This window comes from Alternaria conjuncta (genome assembly GCF_024043145.1).
Source record: "Alternaria conjuncta strain BMP 0040 chromosome Unknown scaffold_38, whole genome shotgun sequence".
NCBI lineage: Eukaryota > Fungi > Ascomycota > Dothideomycetes > Pleosporales > Pleosporaceae > Alternaria > Alternaria conjuncta.
This window is the reverse complement of record NW_026250127.1, coordinates 1-25,553: the sequence shown is the minus strand read 5'-3', so window position 1 is coordinate 25,553 and position 25,553 is coordinate 1. Positions and strand designations below refer to the sequence as shown.

Here is a 25,553-nt window from a genome sequence, read left to right as displayed (position 1 = left end):
CACAGCCCCAATCCTTGTAACCAGAACAAAGCAGGAAAGCTCCCAGACACTAACGTCTCGTATTGCTCACCAATCCTGCAGACCACTCAAAGCGTAACAGTCGTAGCATCCTCCTGGGACAGGCTAGTGGTAGCCGTTGCTGTATTCGTGTCGTGTGTCACCGTTCATTCCGCCAAAGTACGGGTGGATGACCGTCTGCTTTGCTGAGATGCGGCCAGCGGGGTCGTAGACAAGCAGCGCATCGAGGAGGTCAAGGCCAACTTCGTCGAGGTTGGTGACTATGTTTGCGACGTCTGTCCGGCCCCACTTTGGGAACGAGGGCTTGAAGTCGGGGAAGGAGGTGACGCCCGGCCAGTCTTGCTCGTTGGGTGTGCCGAGGATACTAGACATGATTAGTATATGGAGATAGTATAGAGGTGTGAGTGCATACCGGAAGATCTTGAAGATTTCGTCAATCTCCGAATCACCGGGGAACAGAGGCTTGCGCGTGCACATCTCGGCGAAGATGCAGCCAACAGACCACATGTCGACACCAGTTGAGTATTGGCGACCACCAAGCAGAATCTCCGGAGCACGGTACCATAGCGTGACGACCTATTATGTGTCAGACGACCCAAATCACATATGCAGTATCCATACCTCATGGGTGTATGTCCGCAGCGGAACACCAAACGCACGCGCCAGACCGAAATCCGCCAACTTGAGATTACAGTCCTTGTCAATGAGCAAGTTCTGCGGCTTCAAATCACGATGCAGCACGCGATGAGCATGGCAATACCGCACACCCTGACACAGCTGCATCATAAACTTCTTGACCATCTTATCGTCCATGCTCAGGCTCTGTCCCGCCAGCCCAGACCCCTCTGGCAGCGCCTTGCCCCGTCCACCCTGGCTAACCGGCAGCGCCTCCATGTACTTCTTCAGATCCAGATCCAAGAACTCGAAGACGAGGTAGAGCTTGTGGCCGTCGGCGTGTACGATGTTGAGGAGGCGCACAATGTTGGGGTCGTTCATCTCTTTGAGGAGTGAGATCTCGCGGATGGCCGTCGACGGGACGCCCTCATCTTCGGCTTCGAGGCGGATCTTCTTGAGGGCGACGATGCGCTGGTCTTTGGTGGTGAGGTCGCGCGCTTTGTAGACGACTCCGTAGGTTCCTGAGATTATGTCAGTAGGCGCGTGGGAAGCCTTTAGGGTATAGCGTACCCTCTCCAACCTTCTCCAACTTCTGGTAGTTCTCCATGGTGGCGGGCTGGGGACTGCGATTGCTTCAGACGACAAGCGGTCAAGCGTGTTTAGGTGGATCGCGGGAGATGCTGTTTCGCCGCGAGTCTGTATTATTCCCGGTTTGAGGTGAGGCGAGGGTATTGAATGCCTCTCGTGTATACCTGTGGTTAGTACGTGCGGGCAGAGAGGAAGGTGCAGCGGGGAGCAGGGGCAGAGGGTGTCTGGTGTTAGGAAATTCGAGATGTAAACACCCTTGACGCATCGGGCAACGCGCACCCGTCAGCCACAAACGCGAGCTTAGTCAACAATACCTCCCACGTTTCTACAGACCCATCATCATCGCCAACTACCCGTGGACCCCACTACCATATATCTACACATACATCCTCACTTTCCCAAAATTTCTGCTGTCAAGACCACACGCAAAATGCACCACCTAGACCCCCATGAACGCCCTCCAGACAGCATACGCAACGTCTACAAAAAGTACCAAAAAATGAAAGCAAAAGACATAGACCTAGATCGCGACATCATCGATCTCCCGAGTGACGCCGCCGCGTCATCAAACCCCAAAGTGCGCGTAGTAAAAGAATACACCGCAGAAGACTTGACCGCCATTTTCCGTTCTTTCGCCGGTGAAGACGGGGGAAAACTGCAACAAGCCACAGATCTGCCAAGATCCATACCAGTGTATGAACACGAGGATATGCCAGGTAGGACGTCTCCCGTGTTTTGAATAAAATGAATTATTCCTGTCTTGCTCATTTCCCAATTTCTCATTTTCATACCTTCCTTCGCACCTTCCTTCATACCTTCCTTCATACCTTCCTTCATACCTCCATTCCTAACACCTCCCCCAGGCCTCCACATAACCCCCTCCCTCCTCCCCCTCCCCACCCAATCCCTCCTCCTATCAACCCTCCTCCACACCTCCCTCTCCTCCCCCACACACCTAACAAACATACACACCCACTACACCCTCTCCTACCCCTCCTCCAACGCCTCATTCTTCTCCCTCCCCCCGCACTCCCCCGCCCCCATCGCTACCCCCCTCTCCCCCACCATCCACAAACCACTCACAATCTCCCAACTCCTCAACAAAAAATTGCGTTGGACAACCCTAGGCGGCCAATACGACTGGACCGCAAAAAGATATCCAGATACACCGCCTCCACCCTTCCCTCCCAGCATCAAAGGCCTATTAGAAGCGCTGTTCCCGCAGACGAAAGCAGAAGCCGCGATCGTAAATCTGTATAGTCCGGGCGATACACTGAGTGTACATCGCGACGTCGCTGAAACGAGTAGTACGGGACTTGTTAGCGTGAGTTTGGGGTGTGATGCGATTTTCGTGTTGGGGACGTCAAGCACATCAAGCACAGCAAGTACAGTAAAGACGGGGGAGGAAGGAGGCGGAGAAAAGACAGAGGAGAAGATCATAACACTCAGACTGAGATCAGGAAGCGCGGTGTATATGAGTGGGGAGTCTAGGTTTGCATGGCATGGGGTTCCGGCGATAGTGGCGGGGACGTGTCCTGAGTATCTTCAAGACTGGCCCGCGTCAGCATCAGCAGAAGGGGAAGAAGACAATAGCGACAATGGGGGAGGAGAGTATGAAGCGTGGAGGGGGTGGATGGCGAATAAACGGGTTAATCTAAATGTGAGGCAGATGTTCGATTGATCACTCTACTCCACATCACATCACATCACAACAAAGTAGACGGAGATTACAAAAGCATTATCATGTATTAGTACTATTCAAAGCAAAAAGGGGGTATGTATATATATCCATCCAAGCATCATCGCTTCGCAGCCTCTCCATCAACGCACACCTACCACAGCGTCACCTTCGTCCCAACATCCTCATCCTCATCAGACGTACACGTAGCGATCATGAGACTTTTCCACTAGTATTTCCCGGGCTCGCCAGGGACAGCACTCCCCGGTGCCGTCGTCGCACTACCCGGCACCGCAGAAGCAGGCGCACTAGTACCACCCGTGACAGCATGGTCAGTCGAGTTCGTACCCGCGCCCTCCAGACCCGTGGTTTGGATAGGAGCAGGCTGCGCCTTCTCCTCGGGATACATGTTCTGCGGACTGGTATCGCCAGAAACAGGGCTGGTGGGAACGTCGTTTGTGACCTTACCCGCTGCGCCGCTAATGACCTGCCACCACTGCTCCGCAGCCTGCGGTGTGTGTGCCTTGAACGCGAATTCGTGTGTCATGGAGAACGCACCGCCGATCTTTCCCTTTGACACATCCTTGCCCTTGACATTAAACTTCTGTCCATTGACCGCACCAATCATACAATCCGGAATATAGAGCGACAGTTCAGGGACTGGGTCCTTAGCAAAGTCGTCGTCTGTCTTGAACTCGTGGAGGAACTTGGAGGGCGTTACGACGTAGTAGTTTGTGTCGTAGGAGCGCATGATCTTGCCCTTCTTTTCGAGCGAGCCCGAGATGAGGGGCTGGGTTGCGCGGTGGTTTTGGTTGGGGAAGCTGATGTCGGAGAGGGTGCGGGCGGGAGCGGCGGGGTCGATCAGGACGGTGTTGTTGCGCTGGATGAAGCCGTTCCATTCGAAGTCTTGGGGGATGCGCTGCGATGTGCCGACCATGTCGCCGTATGCGGCTTTGGTGTGCTCGGCTTGCGTGTTGACGACTTGCAGGAACTGGCCCATGCCGGACTGGATCGTCTGGATGATGTGGGCTTCGAACTGCGCGAAAGAGTTCTGCACGCTGATCAAGTCCTGGCGGTTGTTGTTCTCCTCTTGGACTTGCTTGTGGAGGCGGTGGTTGACGCCGCGCTGGAGGATGTAGGGGTCGTCGGTGGCCTTCATGTTGCCGCTGTGCGAGTCGAAGACTGCCGTGTGCTGGCCGAGGAGCTCAATCTGCTTCTGGGTGTGCAGGCGAGCCTTGTCGACAGCCTTACTGCCCTTGCCAGCTCCCTTAGTGAGCTCCTTGCTCTTGTTCTTGATCTCGGTGTGGAGGCGGTCGAAGATGGGCAGGACGGCGCCCTTGAGCTGCTTTGCGGTCTCGTAGTGTTGGTTGGAGATGCCCTGCCATGGTTAGTCTCAGACTCGGCATCTGATGTGGGAGAAGTCGTACCTGGGTGTTTGATCTGATGTTCTCGAACATGCCCGCAATACCACCGAGCGACTGATCGAAGTGGTGGCCCTCCTTCAGGGGATCCTTGACCGTCTGTTCAACGTCAGTAGCTGTATCGCTATCGCATTGAGTCGACCAACCTTCAAGACGCGCTCATACTCCTTGCCGTGCGCGTGGTTCGTCTTCTCCGTGGCTGTGACATAATCCTCGAGGTAGGCGACGGCGTGCTTCCAAGCTTGCAATCGCTCCGCAAAGAGCTTCGTGACCTGGAACACGTTAGGAGCTTTCCCTCTCGTCGATCTCAGGACTACTCACCTCTGAAGTGTCCTCGCCTGGGATGGCATCGTCGTCGGCAGATCGGTTGGTGAGGCTGCGCGTGGGCATCTCACTCGTGGCAGAGGTGGGCGCAGACATATTGCAGGTGTGCCGTGATACTAAAGAAACAAGGTGCAGTCGTGGAACGTGTCTTTGCACGTGTAGGAGGTAACGTTGTTGTTGCTGTGAAGCTCGAAGACGCGGCTAGCGAGATTTGGTTGGTGAAGGCGGGGTTCGCGTTCTTCCGGAAATGAGCCCGTGTCGTATGCTGCACGAGGGACTTTTATAATAATAAAGATATCTGGTTCAGTAGGAATATTTTCCAGGGTAAAATCAGGGTCCAGGGAGGGGTTTAAGTTTGATTCAAGCTCCGTGGGCGCATCTGGATCGACACTCACACATGCCGGAGAAGCAGGGTGCCATGAGGGTTTTGGCTGGCCCTGTGACGTCAACGCTCGCAGCTTTAGTCTAGATCCACGCGGGATCTACGCCAGGAAATGGGTTTGCACTGCTGCTGCGCCACGATCCTAGGGGTGATCGCGGGACACACCCTGACCACATGGTTACATTCAGAGTCGTTGACGTATCGTGGCTTCATGCCATTGCGCCCGAGTGTGAGAGGGTTGTCAGGGTCTCCGCCCAACACATAGTACCCCCACATTAGCACCGAGAAGCCTCATCAACCCACTACTGACTAGCCTGACAGCTGAGTTCGAAGGCTTTGGACTTTCCAAGGTTATCAACAACCCCTGTCCGCCTGCTGCTCGGTACATGCGAAAAATATTTGTCATGCAGTCGGAGTACGGGACGTTGGGCAAAGTAGTTCGAGATGGGCATGGCGAGCAAAATCACAATGTAACGGAAACACGTCACATTTGAACTTTACAAAGCTTGCAACTACGTATACAGCCAACTCTACATCTCACATCGTCAGCGCCCCCTTATGCTACACACTAAGAGGTCACTGTAACTCCCGATCAATATTCCATAGCATCTTCAAACAGGCCCCGCAACTGCTCCCTCTCAGCATCAATGTTCTGCATCTCCAAGCTCGGCGCGAGCATCAGCACTCTTGCTTGAGGAATCGTGCCCTCAACAAGTTGATCGAGATGTTCCTTCCCGAACCCCAGCGCCTTCAAACCACGTGGCTGGTCACCAAGCTTAATCAAGAACTCCGCTAGTGCTTCACCTAGCACTTCTCCTGCACTCTCTGCCTTGACATTCGAAATATCGACACCGAAGGCCTCTGCCGCAGCCAGATGCCGCTCTGGATTCGATGCGCCGGTGAACCTAAACACTGCGGGCGCAGTTACCGCAACACTGACACCGTGAGGAATAATGGTGTGGTCGACATCGTAACCTGCGTGTTTGTAGCCAGGGTTCTGGCCTGAAATGGGATATGACATGCCGTGGCAGAGATGCACACCAGCGTTGCCAAAGCCCACACCAGCGAGTGTTGCAGCCAGCAACATCTGAGACTGTGCCTCGTGGTCATCGGGGTCTTTGACAGCACGCGGCAGGTACTTGACCGTATCTTTCAAGGCCTTGAGGGAGAAGATGTCCGAGATGGGGTTTGCACCTTGATACGCTGGGCGGTTGATGGGGTTGGTTGGACGAGGCGTACGCTCATAGTACGGTATCGCCGTCCATGACTCGAGGGAATGGCACAGTACGTCGAGACCTGAAGAGGCGTGGACTGCCGATGGCATGGTACGTGTGTTGAGCGGGTCCACTATACCCAGAGTGGGCTTCAAGTTGCGATGAGCGATACCGGTCTTTGCGCGCTTAGAGACCAAATCAAAGATTGCTGTTCCTGTTGTCTCAGATCCTGTTCCTGCTGTTGTTGGTACGGCGATGAGTGGGAACAACTTCGATGGAATAGGCATTCCCTTGCCCAGTGGGGCGTTGACGAAGTCCAGGAATTCTGCGTCTGGGAAGGTGGTGTATAGGTTCATCAGCTTGGCTGTGTCGATGACACTGCCACCACCAACTGCTAGATACGCGTCTGGTTTCCATGGCTTCGCGAAGTTGATTGCTTCCATTATGCTGTGGTCCTTTGGCTCCACTCTGACCTTGTCGTATATCTCGTACTTTACGCCTTCCCTTTCCAAGCCTTCGATGACTTGCTTCATTGCATCTAGTTTCCTCACGTTGGGGTCTGTGACGACCATGACGCGCTTGCTGCCCATGTTCTTGAAGTCCATGCCAACTTCCTTTGTACATCCAGGCCCGAATCTTATGCTCGACGCTGCCATCTCGAAGGCATATTCCTTTTGCTGAGAGTGGTCGAGAGGCGTTGCGAGATGTCGTCGTGCTTGCTGAACGGTGGACGGCGATTGGTGGTAGTTGGGATTCGAATGGCAGGGGCATGACGGAGGATGCGTATATTGTACAGTGCGCAAGAGGTTCATCGCGCGAGCCGCGCGCGAAGGCGCTATGCGAATTGCCGTCGAGATAACCATTGTGCGACGCGGTCGTTGTGTTGCTGATCGGACGTGTGGAGAAACGCGGGGATGCGCGTCAGTTTGGACTGGGCGGGGAAACTACAGTCTCAATCGATGTGAATCTTCTGTTGCTAGAATCGACCCAACAAGTATTTAACCATCAACGATTTCTCTTAAAGAAAAGAAGAAGTAGAGACTAGCATGCCGTTCCGTGATGCCAGACCTCCTGCATCGCAGCTCGACCTCGGATGACAGCTGAATTTAGCCGCATTCGGTATTCCGAGATGTGGGGTAACCAAATGCCGTCAGCGCAGGTTGGAGAAGGTTGGAGACGGAGCTCACGATTTCACGTTTGGCCTCAGGTCTTGCGCGTGTACGGCGCCGACTCCAACTCGCGTATACGTAGGTTTGGTAGGGACTAGGAACCTCGCCTCGTTGGTTGATGCAGAAAGCTCGATACCGACCTCCTTCTTCGAAAGTCAACCTCGCAGGACTACCACCAACACAACTCGATACGTTACCATCAACCACATATGCAGGAATGTTCGCACAAACATACAGCAATGCTGAATGGTTGGAAACACATTGCGATGATCGGCGAGGCCACCAACTTTCACACGTCTTCCTCTGCCGTGAAGAGCCACAAACGCCTCAAGGCGTCCACTGTGTCAACGAGACAGCGCCAAAACCGCGCGCTTTCGCAGTGTGTTGGATCATACATTTTCGCTCCGAGGCGGATCGCACAGTCTTTATCCAACCATCGTTTATCAAGCCAACGGGCCGGAAGCGCCATCTCTTCACCTGCTCGCTTAGCGATCCCAATACGGGACAACAATCTCATTTAGTTATCGTGACAAGACACATTGAGGCTCCACCAAGAAGACACAGTAAGTAGCAAGGATTTTTCGGCAGGGATCTCGGGACCGCGGCATAAAGTCGACTTGTCTACCTGGGCATGCAAGATTGCGGCATAGCTCCCACGACAAGCGTTCATATCCAACGGGACTTCCTTCACCTTCGCGATCACCACATGGCGCAGCCGTAATGGCCATGTTCATGCATCTGGTTTGCCATAACAGCCTGCCAACAATACCGAAGTCCATGGCTCCCTTCAATCCTCCAAGTTCAAGGTTGCGCCAGTAGGTTGAGCGGGCCGCTTGGTTGGCGTGTGACGGCTGGTAGTGCCCCTCCTTCACAGTACATAGGCGCCTTTCTAGCCGCCATGGGCTTATCACAACCCACCAATCTACGTTGCTGTTTGACATCGCGCGTCACACAGCGAAGTCCCGACCCAGGTTGTCACGGTCCCTATAGTCTAAGATCTCGTCGATGACTGGTTCCTCCGCGGCTGCGCAGCATGGGCCTTCCTGCACGTGGGCCAACTCGGTTGGCCGCTAAAGTTGTCGCACATCGCAGCTTGAAATCAGCCTCAGGGAGATCATAGTAAAACAGTCGCGCGGCTTATATCTACACCTACCGTTCTAGGAGCTTAGAGGATGTCAAAGCACCTAAGCGAGTCTTGCAAAGGGATGGCCTACGATGCGATGGCAGCCCACGAGGGTGAGGCACAGTTGCTGTAGCTGCCCTTCAACCACTTATACACAGGAACCTCAGCCTCGGTGGGCTGACGGGACTAGAGCGGCACGCTTCCTGCCGACGATTGGGTCATAGACGCTGGAACTGGGTACAGGGCTCGGTGTCTGCCCAAGGTCGGCCTGCTTATGGGCCTGTCCGACGGTATTGGTCGTTTGCCGCGCGGGGCGCTTCCACCGACCGTTCACGCCCATGTCACGCGTCCCGAACGCAATGCGATGCCTGTGATACAGCACAACGAGCGAGTCTAATTGGTTCGTATAGCGTTTTTGGCCCCAATGCCGCCCAATGATCATCGTTCCCCGAAGCGATGAAACGAAACGGGTGGAAGACCCCGTAGCTTACTTTGTTGTCAACCGTGCCGTATGTATTGACAGCACCGCCTGATAGCCATGCCAGACCCCGCAGGCCCCCTTACCGACAGTATGGGGAGCGCACTTATTAGCCGATGACCAAGACCTGATAATCAGAAAATGATATGACAGCCTGTGTCTCCTCGTCAACCTGGTCTTCAGCCTTCGTCGCAAAGCTCGAACCCCACCATGTCCCTACAGCTTCGCATAAGCAGCTCCCAGGAAAAGCGCCCTGCTTACAGAGGCAACTCGCGTCGCTTACTTCGCTTGAGCGACATTCCGGAATCACCTGCGACAATTGGAGCGACATGCGAAGCAGTTGAATCAGACGGCCGTGCATGCCGTAATGCGCTTCCCTCTGGAACGAGCGACCCGTGGTGCGACAGACACCTCGAAGAATGGCAGGACCTGAACGCAAAATGGAGCAAGACGCAGAAAGAAGCGGAAAGGATTATTGTGCTCAGTCTTGACGTTGCGAAACAAAAGGTTATGAAGTTGCGCCAATCCGTGGAGCTTAGGCGCCAGATTCGGGATCGGTTCTACCCTGGTGGCGGGGATATCACAGACTACATCAAATGGCTTGCAAAGCTAGAAGCCGATGTTCGAGGGCTTGCAGACTCGTTGCTAAGTATGTTTTATGAAATAAGATTTTGACCTGGCCTAATGTCAAGTACAGTGCAAAACTTGCAGCGCGGCCCGACCCCAGAAACCCCGGGAGTACATACTGGCACCCCTCACCCCGATAGGGTCAGTTTAGGAGAAACGATCACCATTCTTCGGTCACCGTTAGATCCCCGGATACCGATCGACTCTCTCCAAGGGATGCCTGATGATGGCACCATTCTCGTCCTCAAACATTTCTACCAGGATTTGTGCGAGGCCAGTGTTCGACGACTGTACAGTATAGTACCAGATCTGGATGACTCTCGCAAGCCTGCCAACTCGCCCGAACAGAAGAAGGATCTACCTCCTCCTGATAATGGCACGGACATCATTCGCGCGTGGTTTCGCATCATGGTACTAAACGATAGCGAGGCTTCCACTCTCGAGCACGCGACCAGATCTAAGAGTATTGACGACTTCTTGATGGGATGCTCAGCCAGTCAACTAGAGGAGTACTGTGACTACTTTGAGAAGGCATGGCGTCCGAATGCCGTGCAGTACCTTCGCGTAGCAATTTGCGCCCAGACTCTTGCTGGTGGAGACATCAAAACTATACAGCTGCTCGGCGGTACTATTCCAAGTACGACCGAAGGACTAAGAATGACCAAGCCATGCTGGGACATACTGTAAGTCAACACGCATCACGAAGAGGTGGTTGCTAACACTGCATAGCTATCGTTGGTTCCCTACACTGCTCACACCCTGGTCACTCGCCAGTATCTGTTCCAACTTCGAAGACTACACAACCATCTGCAAACTGTTAATGCTGAGGTTGTACAACGACCACTGGTACGACCCAGGTAGTATACTGAGCGAATGCTCAACCGGTGTCTATATGGGCTTCATACCAACTAGCAAGGGAGACTTCACCGCCAGTGCAGGTCTCCGACAAGAAGGTCAACTGTGGGTGCAACGACAGTCACGTAACTATCTGTGTGGCCAGATGGCTATCGGCGACCCTCTGACACAAGCATTCCTCGACGAACTTCGAAAGCGTACTTCGTCAATCTACTTGGTCGTTTACGAAGGCACACACGCGGACGCTACTGTACACCCAACTGAACCCGATCTATTCATCAGTCGTCATCGCTCAGCATTGACGCTTGACGAGCTGGAAAGCGTCGACTACAGTACTACATTGACACTGGAAGAGATCAAGAACAACCTTCGAATGAGAAAGACGACCATGTACGATCCGATAGTGGTCGACTCCTGGCAGTTCATCATCATCGATCGCGAAGTGGGACTGCCCTTCCGATTGATCGACATGGTGCAAGACACGCTCATGATGCTCATTGGCGACCCTTCACCCCGACAAATGGCAAAGCGCGTCATCCGCGAAATCATACCACCTTCCGTTCAGGAGATCTTCTTAGAAGAAATTGCCATCGACTGCACAGCAGAGTTGCGATACCCACCGCCAGGCGAAGTTCAACACGAAGGCAATAGGTGGCGATGCTACGATCCAGATGTTAAAGTGCTTGCCGCAAAGCAAAAGAGGATGACCCAACAACAAGTCTCACGGGACGACAATCGCTTCATCAGGCGCGTCATCGAGGACATGGAACGCTACGGCATCGTCACTCTCTGCTCAGAATTCGAAGAGCCACAGACCCGGCCGATCATCGTTCAAGCTTCTGACGGTGCACCCGATCTCTACTTCCCTTACGAAAGCGGTACCACAGTCTCCGAGAGCGGACGCTCCCTATCGCTCCCACTACCACCACCGACCTGCCTCCGAGACTTCGCAGAGAAATACAAGGCAAAACACCCGAACGCCATCATGGCAAAAGGCTCAATACAAACCCATTACTGTGCCTGGCCCATGCCCGCCATCAAGAGTCTCGGCAAAAGCGGCCTCAACTTTGCCACATGGGAAGGCCATGTCTATCGCTGGAACGCCATGCGTAAGTCTCTCCGTCTTCTATAAAACTATCATTCCCGACTAACATCTATCCAGCATTCGACCGCCCCTCCTCCGCAAACGCATGGCAGTACTACATCCAACACTTCCTCAATTCCAAATACCCTTTCGTCATGTTCTACCTCACCACTTTCGTAATCTGCGCCACGGACCAAGAAGACGGCGATCGCAAGGCCGCTACCATACTCGAAGAGATGGAAGATAGGGGTTGGCGTGTCACGCTGCCCAGGACGTATGAGTGGAGCAGCGATATTGAGACGCTGAAGTTGGAGAAGCTGTTCAATGGTGTTACGCCCGCGTAGAATTCTAGACGTAGATGGACATAGGTGTATGGATGCATTTAGGCAAGCGTGCGGGGCATGCAGGCATGGTTGGAAAGAGATTTGCGGGTTCTTCAGGGTATGACTTGATACGTAGGCATGAAATGGGTTTGGGCAGCATATTAGGGATATTGCTGGGCATAGCGGGTTGTCGTTTTGTTCGCATGCGTTATATAGTTTTGGAGCGTTTAGCTGTGCTTCATACCCCTTCTTTCAATGACATGGCGGTCTTTCTGCTTTATACACGAAAGATGGGGTTTTTCGCGATCCATTCTTGTGGTTGTCCACCATTGTTTCCTACATCAACCAAGCATTCATGACTCGTATGGTATTTGGGAGGTGTACTTGGCTCCCCGCCCTCTCGGACGTTGCGGTACCATGGGATGGAGGTGATGAGATAAAAACAAGGGTACAACACGACCCTGTGACTGGTAATTTCGGAACCCCAACTCGACTGTGCGGACAAACTTGGCTGCACTGTTCTTGGCATGGGTTTCGATATTTAAACTCTGATTATCTTCCACTTCTGCTACTGCACTCTTTCATCGAAACCTCGCGCTATCAACAGAGTCTAGGTCCAATAATGGAAGACCTTCATACACCCGACTCCACGGACGTGGGCATTCCGACACGGCGGTAAGTTGCCATCGTTTTTATCTAGGTTTTAATGGCTAACGAGCGAGAAGGTACTATATAAGTCCTCCGCTGAATGCTGGTTCTGATTACTCAGACGATGAAGCAGATGAACGTAGAGCAATTTACATTTGTCTCAGGGACGATAGAGATATATACGATGGGCTTCTAGAGGAAGCTATGGAGATCCAGGAGGAGGAACGTGCTGAAGCTGCTGCGCCTCCGTGTTGCTCATACCTCACTGAGTACGCAGAACGCTATCAACATGTATAAGACGACTGCTGACGTCGCGTAGCGCGACGACACGACTAGGAGCCTCTCTGATTGCTACTCATTCAGCCACTTACCACAGTCCAACAGGACGTGCAACAAGAGCAGAGATTAAGGGTTTCCATGCAGCTAAATGCAACCGGATAACATACGTCCATCGTCGTTCAATCCTCCAGCGCATGCATGATCGTCGCAGCGGCCTACCCAGGGAACTTCGCGACATGATATACGGCTACGTCTTCGAAAATTCATGCATCCAGCTTGATGCGAAGCATTTGGAGCACGCATGTCCCACTACTCATTTCCAAAACTCTTCCAGGCAACTGATAGACTTCAAATTCTTCGCTGCCGATACTGTTATCAAGAACGAGCTAGCTGAAGCATGGTACAAAGAGACGACCTTCTGGACCACAGATCCCAGCACGATCAGTTCTTGCCTCTCTCGGTTCAGATGGAGTGCTGTCTTACAGGCTAACCCATTCGGCCTGATCCGAAACGTCGAAATCTGGGTACCTGTTGATGTCAATCAAGAAAACGTCGAAGAGCCCTTCGATTTGGCAAAAGCTGATCCTCTGTTCCAGCTTCATGAGACTACAACCATTAGGTTCGCTCTAGGTGGTCCCGATCGCATGGACTTTGATTGGCCAGGCGTGCCTTACGGCACCGCGGTGGATTATGCGCGGGACATAGAGTACTTGTTCCCACTCTTCGCCAATCTAAGAGATGCGGGATACAAGGTCATAGTGGGACCAGACTGGAATAGGAGGGTCGTGTTTGAGCCGGATGCCACTCAGGAAACAATGATCGAGATGATTTGTGAGTCTCTTGATAAGCAGAAGTCTCTTGGGTATTGCTCGATGTGGTTACAGTATCGCACGCATGGCGTTTGAATAGTTGTGTGTACTGTATAGCTCATGAGAGTCAGCCCACAGGGTCGGGCAATTGTTGCGAAGAGCGCTTTCCCAAAGAGGTGGTCTAGATGTTTGCTCGGGTGGGTAGAGAAGTCTGGGCAGGTTCTGGGATTGCTTTTCGAGATTATTCATGTACGCAATGATTGTTCTTCTATACTATGCTAATATGTTATCTCTCATAGATGGCTGTGTTCTAAGGGCCTTGCAGCTTCAGGTACCTACGTACCTAAATATGTACTCTTATCCGCACACGCCACCGAAAAGCTTTGCTGGCATGAATGTAGTGAGGCTAATCGAACTTCGTCGCGCTCGGCCTATAAGTTTCACTCAAAGTATATGAATTTCGCAATCTAACGGCGCAGCTCGACGCCGTCTGCATTTAGAATGATGGACCTGTGTTGACATGGCTGCTTCCCGACAGAGATTCAAGTGTCGAGGTTCGCGCTAGCTCTGACAAAGGTTAGCGGGCAGGTTTTGCCGAGGCCTGATCGCGCTGGGGTTTCACTCTCGAAACGCGTCACGTCTTCACTTACGTGCATCCTCCCGCCGTTCCCCGCGCACTCGTAATCCGATATCCTTGCAACATCTGTCGCAAGCAAGCAATGTCGCAGAAACGTATCTTGGGCACTCTAGTGGCTCCCAACATGAGCAGCATGAGCCCCACGAAGACCATTCCGGCTGCGTGGTTTGAGCGTCGCGGCACCCATGATTACCTAGAGAGTATTCGCCAGCCAAGCTGATATTCCATCCCCAACGCGTAGCTATGTTTGGACGGAGGCTGAAGCCTCATACCCAGTATGTTACAGCGCCCATGTAGTAACCCCCAAAGGTAGTTCCGACGCGTCTGGGTGCGGCTTGTTTTGCGCAATCGTTTCATCTCCGGCTTCACGATCAGGTTGCGTTTCAAGCTTCTACCCAAAAGCTCAAGACATCCTTATACAAAACGAAACTGCAACCCATACTGTTCTTTTGCTCTCGTATCCTCATCTGAATACCGAAACCACTTACAAACCACAGCCTATCATCATGAAGTCAGCTATTAGCCTGAGCTTGCTGGGAAGCGCGCTCGCACTATCGAACGAGAAACTCGGCTTTGTTGCGCAACAGCCTCTCATACAAGACGCATGCCCATCAAATCACCTGCTCGACAACGGCAAATGCCTACCGTTAGCATACGGCAACTCGCCAGCATCAGTAGCATTCCAGTCCAACACCACCGACCCCTCGCATCACACAAACTCCCTAGAAGACGCCCGCACGTTAGCTTCCCAAACAGAAAACTTCCCCTGGACATTCTGGCCAGAATGTTTCACCAACGAAAAAGTCGCAGAGCCCTACTGCGTCTTCAGCAAACAAGACTTCGCATCGGGGAGAGGCATCTTCATCGTCACCGCACGTACCTTCGCCTACGCCATGCTGCAACACGACGCATTCAAGCGCCCAGAAACGCTCGAGCGCATCAACCGTTACGAGAACCCACCATTCTACCAGCATGAATTTCCTGGAAAAGGAAGAGGCCTGGTCGCCAACAAGACCCTTCAGCGAGGCGACGAGATTTTCGCTTCTACGCCTATCCTCATCACAGACCCCGATCTATACGACCTACCCGAATCCGAGCGCCTTGCGCTGCTGCATCGCGGTATTGACACGCTTCCAAAGTCAACACAGTCTTTGTTCTGGGAGCTCATGGGCCACACGCCCGACGCCGACGCGATAGATGATCGCATCACGACTAATAACTTCGAAGTCGCCATCGATGGCATTGCGCAATCCGCGCTTTTCCCTGAAATCGCCATGCTGAACCACGACTGCCGACCAAATGCCGCGTATTTCTTCGATGAAAAGACGCTGACGCACTACGTCCACGCCATCCGACCCATCTACCCCGGCGAGGAAATCACAATAACATACATCAACAACGAGCTACCGCGCGCACGGCGCATGCGCGGGCTGGAAAAGAACTGGGGCTTCAAGTGTTCTTGCTCCACATGCACTGCCCATGCTTCTTTGGTGACAGAATCGGATTCGAGGCTGGAACAGATTGCGGCTATCCAGCAGGACGTTCTCAGTGACTGGACGGAATCTTCTGCCGCCACACCAGCAACGGCAGAGCTTCTCATCAGCTTGTACCAGCAAGAGCGTCTCGATGCTAGTCTCGCAACGGCGTATCAGCATGCCGCGGAGACATGTAGTAGTTTTGGGATGAAGTGGGAGGCGGTGCGGTATGCACGGTTGAGTGTAGAGATGAGCATGCTAGACAAAGGCTGGAACGACAAGGATACCGCGGTGATGCAGAAAATGGTTGCCGACCCGGCAATGACATGGAGTTGGAAGAAGAGGGTCGCAGCAAAGAGCGGATGTAGCTGTGGAAATTCTCATTGAAGTATAGTAGGAAGAAAAATAGTTGCATGATAAGATACAGTCTAATTAAAAATAGATGAAGACATGTACAGTATTCAATGTTCTACAGAGAAGAGGAAAAGATGCAAAGTGCGAAAAGACTAATTCTGCTCGATCAGCGCACCACGAACGCGGGTATTGTACACGTTATTGCACTTGGTGCTCGCGTCTGCCGCGGAGATCTCGCCCTTCTCTCCAGCGCAGTTACCGCTCGACTTCCTCTTACCCGCGTCGCAGAGCGCAACACCAGCAGCAGGAACGGAGCCCTTGAGGAGATTTGGCGACTCGATGATCGTAGCAGCCATACCGCCAACGAGATGGAAATCGATGTGGCAATGGAAGAACCACACACCGGGGTTATCAGCCTTGAAGCGGATGACTGCGTAGCCGAAAGCTGGTACGACAAAACCATCGCGCTTGAGGGGCACGCGGGGCAGCGAGCTCTCATCGCCGTTCCAGACTCCGAGACCCGTGGCGACGACTTGGAAGACGTGGCCGTGGAGATGCATGGGGTGGGGGTACATATGCGGGTTGTGCATGACGATCTGGACGATTTCGCCGGACTTGATGACCCAGGGGTTGATGCCGGGGCCGTAGGTGGCGGGATCCATGCTGCCGGTTGTCAAAGCGGTGTAAAGAGTAGGCACTTGAGGTGGAACCCATGGCTGGGCGTTGAGAGGAGTACGGGTACCGACGCCCTCGAAGTAGGTCTGGTTGGTGGTGAACTCGATGTGGTTGTCGACGGGGCCCATGAGTCTCTGGCCATCAAGCGGCTTCATGGTGAAGTCGTTGAGGATGGTTTGTGGGGGCGGCGTCCATTGGGGCTCGAGAAAGATGCCGTCGATTTCATCGGAGATGCTGTCGATGATGTCGTCGATCTCGCCGAAGATGTCGTCGTAAACTACTTCTCCAATTACCGTTCGTTCCTCTGCTGAGGGGGCGCCGTTGGTCAACATGTCTGTCATCATCTGCGCAATCCAGTTGGAGGATCCTTTGGGGTCTTTCTTTCCTTGCACAATTACACCGTAGCTCTGGCCGGCGCAAATGATGATGGTCTCGGCCTCCTGGGGCTGCGTTTGGACACCGTCAATCTCAACTACGCTCAGCGTGTAGTTTGCGATGTGGAAGCGAGCGCATGCGACAGCGGCGGTGTTGACAATACGAAGAAGGTACCTCTTGTTCTTAGCGATCTTGAGGTCAAAAGGCTTGGCCTGATCGTTGAAGAGGAAAGAGTCGGGCGAGTCGAAGTTGGCGTTGGTGTTGTCAGGGCTCATGTAAGCCTCGATCATCTCGGGCATGGGGCGGTGGTACCTATTCATTGTGAGTTTGCGCGTGTGGAAAAGGCTGAGTTCACTTACCAGTCCGACATTGAAAGGTACACCTGCTTATCGATGTTCAAGCTCGCCTCCCAAGCTCTGTCGTGCACAATCATCTTGCCACGCAGACCATCGGGATATTGACCTTTCTCGTGCGCATGGTACCAATGCGTGCCAGCAGGGTTCGCGATAAAGGTGTAGGTGAAAGAGCTTCCAGGCTGAATGGGGCACTGAGTAACTCCACTGGGGCCGTCGTAGTTTTGCGTTCCCTTTTGCCATATGCCGTGGAAATGGAGAGCGGTGGTTTGATCCGGAAGGCTGTTGTGAACCGTCACCTGAACAGTATCACCTTCATCGCATTCTATGGTAGGAATCGGCCATTCTCCATTGATGCCAATAACCTGTCTCTCGAAGCCATCAGGTGCAGCCTACAGTGCGTTAGCGTTGTCATTTGGTGTCAACAGGTAGGGTAGAGTACTCACAGTCACGTAGCCAACCTCGAAGTCATAAGTGACAGTCTTTGCGCAAGCTACTCCAGCGTACACCGCCAACAAGAGTGCCTGAGATAGACCCAACATGTTGCTCAACAAGTAACGAATGAAATATAAAGAGTGAATATCTGGCTGAAGAAGCAGCGCTCTCGAGAGTTTAAGTATGAATGTATGCTTTTCATGGAAATGACTGACGTTGTTGGCCCGTTCGACTATGCTCTAATCGCTCCGATCAGATATGAACGCGTATTCAATATTTCGAAGCTCTCAACCCTTGCACGATGGGCCAAGATCAACGGCTTTGAACAGACCGCCCTTCCAGAAGGGGTAGAATACGTCTGCGTGCCAGCACCCGATACGCGCAAAAGAACCATGTTGCACAGATGCAACAAGGGTCCGACCGTCTCCATGCGAGTAGCGGGCTGCAACGCGGGAATGGTTTGATCGTTTTGATCATTGTGGAGGTATAAAGCTTGACGATACCGAGGCCAGCTATTGGCTCACATGGGGTGTTCGCACGATCAAGAAAACCCACATGCACATGCAAGGAGCGACAGATGCCAATTGGAACCCCGTCCGAAACGCTGTCTCGCGTGCTGGGCTGGAAAAGAATGGAAGACACAAGTGGCGTGCATCTCAATGCTTCTATGATGGCTTGCCTAGACTAGGAACAGGTTAGCGTGGTGCGGTTGAGGCAAAAACGATGGTGATCACTCGGAAACTTTGGTATACCATGTACCGACAGTCGGACATGTGTGGGAGAGCCGATGTGGTACAGCATGTCCCATGCAGACGCCACGCGAAGGTAAAATTGCAGTGTTTAGTATGCGACGTGTGCTCTTGTTCGCTCTAGCAAGACAATATCTTTTTCACAGTCTGCTATTATGTGCGTAAGTGTGATCGAGACTGACGAATGCTCGGGCTGCTCGGTGTTGACATTGGAGATTCTGACAGGCACCAGGTGCCATTGTAAAGAGTGCATGCTGCGACGTCCAGCTTGTGCCGCTCATCCCGTGGTCGTGGTACCAGACGTCTTATATCCGGAACTAAAGCTGTGCAATCCTGCCAGCAATTGCTGCACTCCATGTACTGCCGTTAGAGCCTTGAAAACAACAGTAGGTGGAAAGCCAGGCATGCAGATTCATCTTGCGCATTCTCTAGCGTATGCCAATCTTGCGCCTGCAATTTATTAATTGGAGGGTAGTTGTTAAACAGTAATCCCCTTCAGGGGTCGCATCCCTTTCACCTTTTACCTTCCATTGATGCGACTGTTACTCGCATGCAGCGGAGGCAAGCATCGTGACATGTGACGTGATCGCGCGATGAACCGCCCATCCCGAAGTCGTCTCCAAATAGCTTGACCTTGTGCGGATGGAATTGATGATGCAGGCAGCACGTTGACTTCGACTCGCCGGAGGACGCTGTTCGCGCAGCATCGACGCTGAATCAGGACCGGCACTTTTCCGTGGCTTCTTTGTTGAGATGCTGGGACCTTCGATCCATTCGTGCGCGTAAGTGTCAATCGCGATCTTTCGGTGTCGCGCGACGGTGAGCGAGCGCTGCAAAAAAGAGCTGGGATGCGAGACCTATGTACGCACGGCCGCTCCAGATTGTCGGAGATGCGGATGCCGAAGCGCCGGGCGGCTTCTCGTGTTCCATCGCTGAGGCCGCGTCCACGGTCCATCGCAACACCCTCATCGAGCGCATCACGATTCGTCCGATACATTGTCCAGAGCTGGCTGTTCAATTTCAGTTTCGCGTGCGCCATGGTTTCTGAATTGCCCTTTACTTCCCTCGTGGTAGCTGACGGTGACGGCAAGCACGGCGCTGCTCCAGCATGAATTCCCACGCTTGTCCCTTCTGGATGCTACTGTGCATAAAAGGGTAGAGACGATGGGGCTCACAGTTCATCGCGCGTAAGAGGACGACTACTCAAGCGCATGTATCATGGCTGTGCAAAGCTTGTTGGTTGTGAACGAGCAAACGAGGAGGAACCGTCCATCGACCGAAGACCGAGTAACCGGAACGATGAGGTGCCAAGCCCTATAAAACACAAGGAACCAACTGGATACCGCTAAAAAATAATCCTTATCGATTCATAATTCGTCGGACTCCTTGGAGGCTTGACAACTCACCGTGTCTCTGCGGTGCGGTGGCCTAAAGTTCCTCCGCAGATTGCGTCAAAACGTCAGCATGGCGCTGGCGGTATGCCTCTGAGGTCCACAAAGCTGGGCAGAACAACAGTCGAATATACACCACTACTACTGCAGTCTCTGTCTTTCGCGCTGTAGCGACTGGCGCATTACTTGCTGTATGCTTGGCATACTCGGTGTTGTCTTTCGCAGCTATCGTGTCGCGCGAGCCCGTGTCCAAGATACTCGATTGGTCCACACCATCACATCACCTACGTAGATGATGTGGAGATGCGGATGAAGATGCGTATATACGCAAACACGTCCGGTGAAATAAGTTCATCACCAACATCTGCTCAGCCCACAGTACATGACGCACCCAATCATACCCACTTTCGGAAGTCTTGGCTACCGAAGCGATGCCACTAAACCTATCCTGGGGCAATCCGCGAAACAATGATGACTTAGAACGTGGCTTGCAAGAGAAGGCATCCTGCATGTGCTTGTCAGATTTCGCATCCTTGGCTATTCTAGGACTAGCAAACGGGTCGTTGAGATACGCGTAGCCCGCACTGCCTCAGGCTGGGGCTATACTTGCGCCATGTATGGATTCGGTGCATGGTGCGAAACACCATCTCACCTGTATCTCCGACTGTTGGCTATAAGGTAAGGGATCACCCGTCGTTTAACAGGTCATCATCACAAACCACCGCATCTACCTCCATCTTCTCCAGAGATCACTTATCTCGATCGCTTTCGGAGTATTCCACCCCTATCGCAACGACCCTCCAGCTTCCAAGAACCCTTGACGATGCCCGAACAAGTAGCTGTCCCTCAGTGGTGCGTCGAAGTTGGCCCTGAATGTCCCGTAGAGGGTACACTATACGGCTACTACCCCAGTATCGAAGCCAATGCTTTCTTCGCGGCGTTCTTCGGCCTCTGCCTGGTCATCAACCTGGGGCTGGGTATTCGATACAAGACGTGGACCTACATGGTAAGTTATTCCTCGACTCGGCAGGACGCATCTAACACCCGATAGATTGCTCTCTGTCTAGGCTGCTTGGGCGAGCTTGTCGGATACATCGGACGCATCCTCTTGTACAACAACCCTTACGACGAGACCGGCTTCCAGATGCAGATCTGCTGCTTGATTATCTCCCCCGCCTTCGTTTCGGCTGGAATATACGTCACGCTCAAGCACATCGTCATTAACTTCGGACAATCGTGGTCACGCTTGTCGCCAGTGTGGTACACGCGCATCTTCATTACCGGCGACATCTTCTCGCTCGTTCTCCAGGGTGCCGGTGGTGGCATTGCTGCTACAGCAGATAGCGGCTCGGATTTGCAGGATCTCGGAACAAATCTCATGGTGGCCGGTGTCGTCCTCCAGGTCGTTGTTCTGTCCATCTTCGGCGCCCTTCTCGTCGAGTACACCATCCGCACCTACCACCGCCGCGATCAACTCTCTTCTGGAGCAATGACGCTCTTCCGCAAGACATCGTTCCGATGCTTCATCTTCGCCATCATAGTCGGCTTCTTGGGTATCTACATTCGATGCATCTACCGTATTCCGGAACTCACCGATGGCTGGGGCAGCGAGCTCATGCGCGATGAGACGGACTTTATCATCTTGGAAGGTGCCATGATCGTCATGAGTGTGTTGGTGCTTACCGTATTCCATCCTGGGTACTGCTTCCCAGCGCTTGGTAACACGATTGGCAAGAACAGGGCGAGTCGGGGCAAGAGTATGGACACCACATCATCAGATAACGATATGGTATTGGGTCAGGTTTAGAAACCCTGAGTGTCTGGATTACGGGTTTGCCTTCAATGTGCCATGGCATAGCGCTTTCTTTTGTCAGTTGAGGACCTTAGACACGGAGACATAGAGTGACGGATATACCGGGGGATTTTATATGTCGAGCAAGGAGTCCAGGAGCTTCTGAGGCGTACTCGCCCGTTGCTAGTATCGCAATTCATCTTACATATCACCTCGTCGTGTATCCACATTTTTGAACACTTATTCTCGCGTACGAAGTTCGTTACGAAGTTCACTGCCTAGACCCCGCAGATGGACCCTGCCCATCCTGACCAGGAAGCATGCTCCCTAGTTGATGTTGAGGCACAGCTAAATAGTACCTAGACTTCATATGCAGCTGTCGCTGGCGACAGATTGGCGGGCGGCGCCGGAGGCCGAGATTTCGGCGGAGGGCGAACCGAGGTGGATCCAAGATGAGGCTATCTTGGTGTGGGTATGCGATTTGCGAATTCCATGGCCCTAGGAGGTCTGGCTCGTACCCTTTTCGTGAAGGTGTTTCGGCATGTGCACTCCGTTGGCGAATCGGCAAGACTGGCAGTACAGATCGTGGCTCGCATTCTCACACTTTTCCGTTTTTGAAGCCGTGGCTGGGGCAACTCGTTACGAGAATCACGTGTTGAAGTTTTCGGATTTTGCTCTCATCAGATATGATTCTCCAATGCAACGGCAGTTGAAAGAGGTAAAGTTTGTCGACATATAGTTAGCAAAGCCGTGCACATACCATATCAGTCGTTCTATATTCCGAGTGCTGACTGCGGACTCGAAAAAATGAGGCGGTTCGGCCTGAAACTCCGGACCTTACATAGCAAGCAAAAGAGGACGCACGAATGTCGCAGTGCTACAGGCACCCGTTCCCGTTGATGGTGTTGCGATCTTCGTGCAATACCACGACAACCAACGCATGTCGATTCCACCCAACTTGCCGATGCATGTAGCCAGTAGCATCCGTCGGACATTTTTTGCAACGCGATGTGGTCTAGGCTCCGGATTTGCCATCGTGGCACCTCAAAGCAATCCTGGAGTTCAGTCTGCCCAGTGACGTCAATCACGCATGTTGTATTTGAACCTCGTCCGCCAGCTCTTCCGAGGCGCATTGCGATTTTGCCTTTCTTCTCAATGTACGGTCGGCGACATGGAGAGCCCACCAGGCAGGACCGGTGGCGACGCTGCTCTACCGACCTGACTGCCGCGCCCGTTGGCGTATATGCATGGTATGCCTACTAAGGTCAAGAGAAGGTTGTTCGGGAGACGCTGTGGATGGCACGACGTCACACTTCGATGCGAGATATTTCTCGGCTGCAATGGACCAGCCTAGCAGTCAGCACGACACGCACCGCCACCTCCACTCCACCACACCTGTTACTACACGCCGTCCAATCATGACCAGTCTTCACCCACACCTCAGACGGTCGTTTGAGGCTCTCGAAGGGTTAGGGAGCCTGGAACCCCGTTGAATGCTAGCGAGCAAATACATCTGGACCCGAACCGCCGCACGTGTGCCGCCGAAGCTAGCCAATCTATCCGTCTGGAACGTAGCCTCGGTTTCCACCCTCATGCACTTTTCTCCTTCGCCTCTTTTTCATAGTAACAGATTCCGATGCCTTATTCTGGACCGATCTCTACAGCACGTGAGATGGTGCGCCATAGCGTCTCATTGGTCAGGAGAGCATTCCCGGACGAAGCTTGCTGTCGGCCTTTTGTACCGAGCTTTCGATCAAATTCGATCTTGGTCGCAAATGCGATCTGTTCTAATATTCCAAGGCGAGGAACCCGTGGCGTCCCCGACCGGTTTATCTGTGCAACAGGAAGTGGCGAACCGCTGCAGATGTGTACAGGTTGGCGAAGCGCAACTCCAGAGCGCGAGGCGAGCCCAACAACACGGCCTGCTGAACACGCTCACGCATCCGACGTTGCCTAGGCTCCACCGGCTCCACAAGCGACTTTGGCATTTCTGAGCACCGGGGATCTCGCCCACTACATCGACATTCACGGTATGGATCACTCGGAGCGATGGCAAAGCATTGCACCAGCCTCAGATGAGCCGGGGCAGCGACGCGCAGCCTCAGACCGGCGGAAGAAGCGACAGGCTGTTGCCGTGGCGTGCGTGCAGTGCCGAAATGGGAAGGCCAAGGTACGTAGGACCGAGTTACACGCAATAGCAATGCCCTGGACCATCCCAAGGTATTTCGCTCAGCTATCAGGCACTATGCCATGCTACAGCCCTGCGAGGCACTGAAGGATACTTCCAAGTACTCAAGGCCCATGCATCCCTGATTTGCGCTCTTCTATAGGTACTCACATCATGTGACACTACCTGTACGTAGGCCTTTTGCAGCTTTCATTGGCCCCGCGGACTGTGCTGATTGCTTATTCGCAGTGTGACGGCACCAGACCCCGATGCAATCGATGCAAGGAGAACGACCTATCATGTCAATACGACGTCGCCGAAGGTGTCTCGCGAGCCGAGCGGATGAAGATTATGAAGAGAGACAGCATGACTGGCGAGCTGGATGACCTGAAGCGCATTGTTACCTCGCTACGCTCCGGGACCGACGACCAGGCCGCCGCTGTCCTCGCTCGATTAAGGCTCGGTGAAGCACCTGAAGAGGTCGCAAAGACCCTCCCAATGACAGTATCCCCGGCGGTATCCGGCCAACCCCCCAGGTATGCATCACTCGACAGCTTCCTCTGGCTACAACAAGTTTATAACTCTGGTTCAGCTTACTGGCTCAGGAGTCCACGGACACCTCTGGAAGCGGTATGAGCCACGAATCGGCATTTGACACGAGTAAAAGCGCCTCACAGTTTCGAAAAGGCTCCAATATCTCCATGGCATCACCCACCAGCCAGAACAGAGGCTGGTCACCTTCAGCACCTTCATCAACGTTTGCGTCGGGTAAGGGAAAACAAGCAGCAACGGCAGATGGAGCGAACGAGCATCCCTTCCTAGTTCCGCTGTTTGATCGAGAGGACTATCTCCTAACAAGGGACGAGGCTGGGGAAGAGAGTGAAGAGGAAGATAGGCTTCAGGAAAGCCAGATTGACCCACGACTTTTGCAGCAAGGAACGAGCTTCGACGGAGTCGGGAACGCCGCACCATCATCGAAACCATCTCGGAGCCAACGGCCCTCACCACACAGACAAAACACGATACGCTCGGCATACCCTACGCATCTCACTGGTCGACAACCCATCGTGAACACCATCAGGATACACCCAAATCTCAACCTCCGCAACCTCTTCGGCAACATGCCATTCTCCAGTAGCATCCGAAGTAACCACTATCCGGGCGACATTCAAGAGACGCAAATCACCAACCTGTTCCTACCCACATGGTCCATGCTACCCATCAACACAATACCTGACCCCGGGTCATTAAAACGCGCATTCCCTGGTATCTACGAACAAGCAACAACACTCATGAACATGGGCATACCCGCCGACCAAATCATCGAAACCCACCCCAACATCGCCGCACTCTGGGACGAAGACGTATATAACAACTCCGGCATACTCACCAAATGGGCAGTCGGCATGGTGCACGGCGTATACATGAAGGGTACATCTCACCAGGCGCGGGGGGGGGGGGGGGGGGGGGGGGGGGGGGGGGGGGGGGGGGGGGGGGGGGGGGGGGGGGGGGGGG

At 53.3% G+C, this 25,553-nt stretch overlaps 9 protein-coding genes across 9 annotated transcripts; 5 read left to right on the top strand and 4 right to left on the bottom strand.

The window, feature by feature from the left end:
- Nucleotides 1-123: 123 nt before the first annotated feature.
- On the bottom strand, nucleotides 124-1,240 carry J4E85_011594 (uncharacterized protein; the record flags this gene model as incomplete). The annotated part of the gene is made up of 4 exons (XM_051475796.1): nucleotides 124-382; nucleotides 431-594; nucleotides 640-1,154; nucleotides 1,204-1,240. The coding sequence occupies 4 exons, from the start codon at nucleotides 1,238-1,240 to the stop codon at nucleotides 124-126; spliced, it is 975 nt and encodes a 324-aa protein (XP_051320367.1).
- Nucleotides 1,241-3,128: 1,888 nt separating this feature from the next.
- Nucleotides 3,129-4,740, bottom strand: J4E85_011593 (uncharacterized protein; the record flags this gene model as incomplete). Its single annotated transcript, XM_051475795.1, has 4 exons — nucleotides 3,129-4,277; nucleotides 4,327-4,419; nucleotides 4,467-4,592; nucleotides 4,642-4,740. The coding sequence occupies 4 exons, from the start codon at nucleotides 4,738-4,740 to the stop codon at nucleotides 3,129-3,131; spliced, it is 1,467 nt and encodes a 488-aa protein (XP_051320366.1).
- An 878-nt stretch (nucleotides 4,741-5,618) lies between these two features.
- J4E85_011592 (uncharacterized protein) lies at nucleotides 5,619-7,103 on the bottom strand (the record flags this gene model as incomplete). The annotated part of the gene is made up of 1 exon (XM_051475794.1): nucleotides 5,619-7,103. The coding sequence occupies one exon, from the start codon at nucleotides 7,101-7,103 to the stop codon at nucleotides 5,619-5,621; it is 1,485 nt and encodes a 494-aa protein (XP_051320365.1).
- A 2,117-nt stretch (nucleotides 7,104-9,220) lies between these two features.
- Nucleotides 9,221-11,920, top strand: J4E85_011591 (uncharacterized protein; the record flags this gene model as incomplete). The annotated part of the gene is made up of 4 exons (XM_051475793.1): nucleotides 9,221-9,659; nucleotides 9,708-10,320; nucleotides 10,367-11,601; nucleotides 11,655-11,920. The coding sequence occupies 4 exons, from the start codon at nucleotides 9,221-9,223 to the stop codon at nucleotides 11,918-11,920; spliced, it is 2,553 nt and encodes an 850-aa protein (XP_051320364.1).
- Nucleotides 11,921-13,062: 1,142 nt separating this feature from the next.
- Nucleotides 13,063-13,731, top strand: J4E85_011590 (uncharacterized protein; the record flags this gene model as incomplete). Its single annotated transcript, XM_051475792.1, has 1 exon — nucleotides 13,063-13,731. One exon carries the CDS (start codon nucleotides 13,063-13,065, stop codon nucleotides 13,729-13,731), a length of 669 nt encoding a protein of 222 aa, XP_051320363.1.
- A 1,047-nt stretch (nucleotides 13,732-14,778) lies between these two features.
- J4E85_011589 (uncharacterized protein) lies at nucleotides 14,779-16,134 on the top strand (the record flags this gene model as incomplete). Its single annotated transcript, XM_051475791.1, has 1 exon — nucleotides 14,779-16,134. The coding sequence occupies one exon, from the start codon at nucleotides 14,779-14,781 to the stop codon at nucleotides 16,132-16,134; it is 1,356 nt and encodes a 451-aa protein (XP_051320362.1).
- Nucleotides 16,135-16,253: 119 nt separating this feature from the next.
- On the bottom strand, nucleotides 16,254-18,046 carry J4E85_011588 (uncharacterized protein; the record flags this gene model as incomplete). The annotated part of the gene is made up of 3 exons (XM_051475790.1): nucleotides 16,254-17,463; nucleotides 17,511-17,896; nucleotides 17,951-18,046. The coding sequence occupies 3 exons, from the start codon at nucleotides 18,044-18,046 to the stop codon at nucleotides 16,254-16,256; spliced, it is 1,692 nt and encodes a 563-aa protein (XP_051320361.1).
- Nucleotides 18,047-20,902: 2,856 nt separating this feature from the next.
- On the top strand, nucleotides 20,903-21,886 carry J4E85_011587 (uncharacterized protein; the record flags this gene model as incomplete). Its single annotated transcript, XM_051475789.1, has 2 exons — nucleotides 20,903-21,085; nucleotides 21,131-21,886. The coding sequence occupies 2 exons, from the start codon at nucleotides 20,903-20,905 to the stop codon at nucleotides 21,884-21,886; spliced, it is 939 nt and encodes a 312-aa protein (XP_051320360.1).
- A 2,017-nt stretch (nucleotides 21,887-23,903) lies between these two features.
- Nucleotides 23,904-25,469, top strand: J4E85_011586 (uncharacterized protein; the record flags this gene model as incomplete). Its single annotated transcript, XM_051475788.1, has 3 exons — nucleotides 23,904-24,041; nucleotides 24,324-24,574; nucleotides 24,631-25,469. Coding segments are annotated over 3 exons (1,228 nt in total), but the record flags the coding sequence as incomplete, so codon positions are not given.
- Between the last annotated feature and the right edge of the window lie 84 nt (nucleotides 25,470-25,553).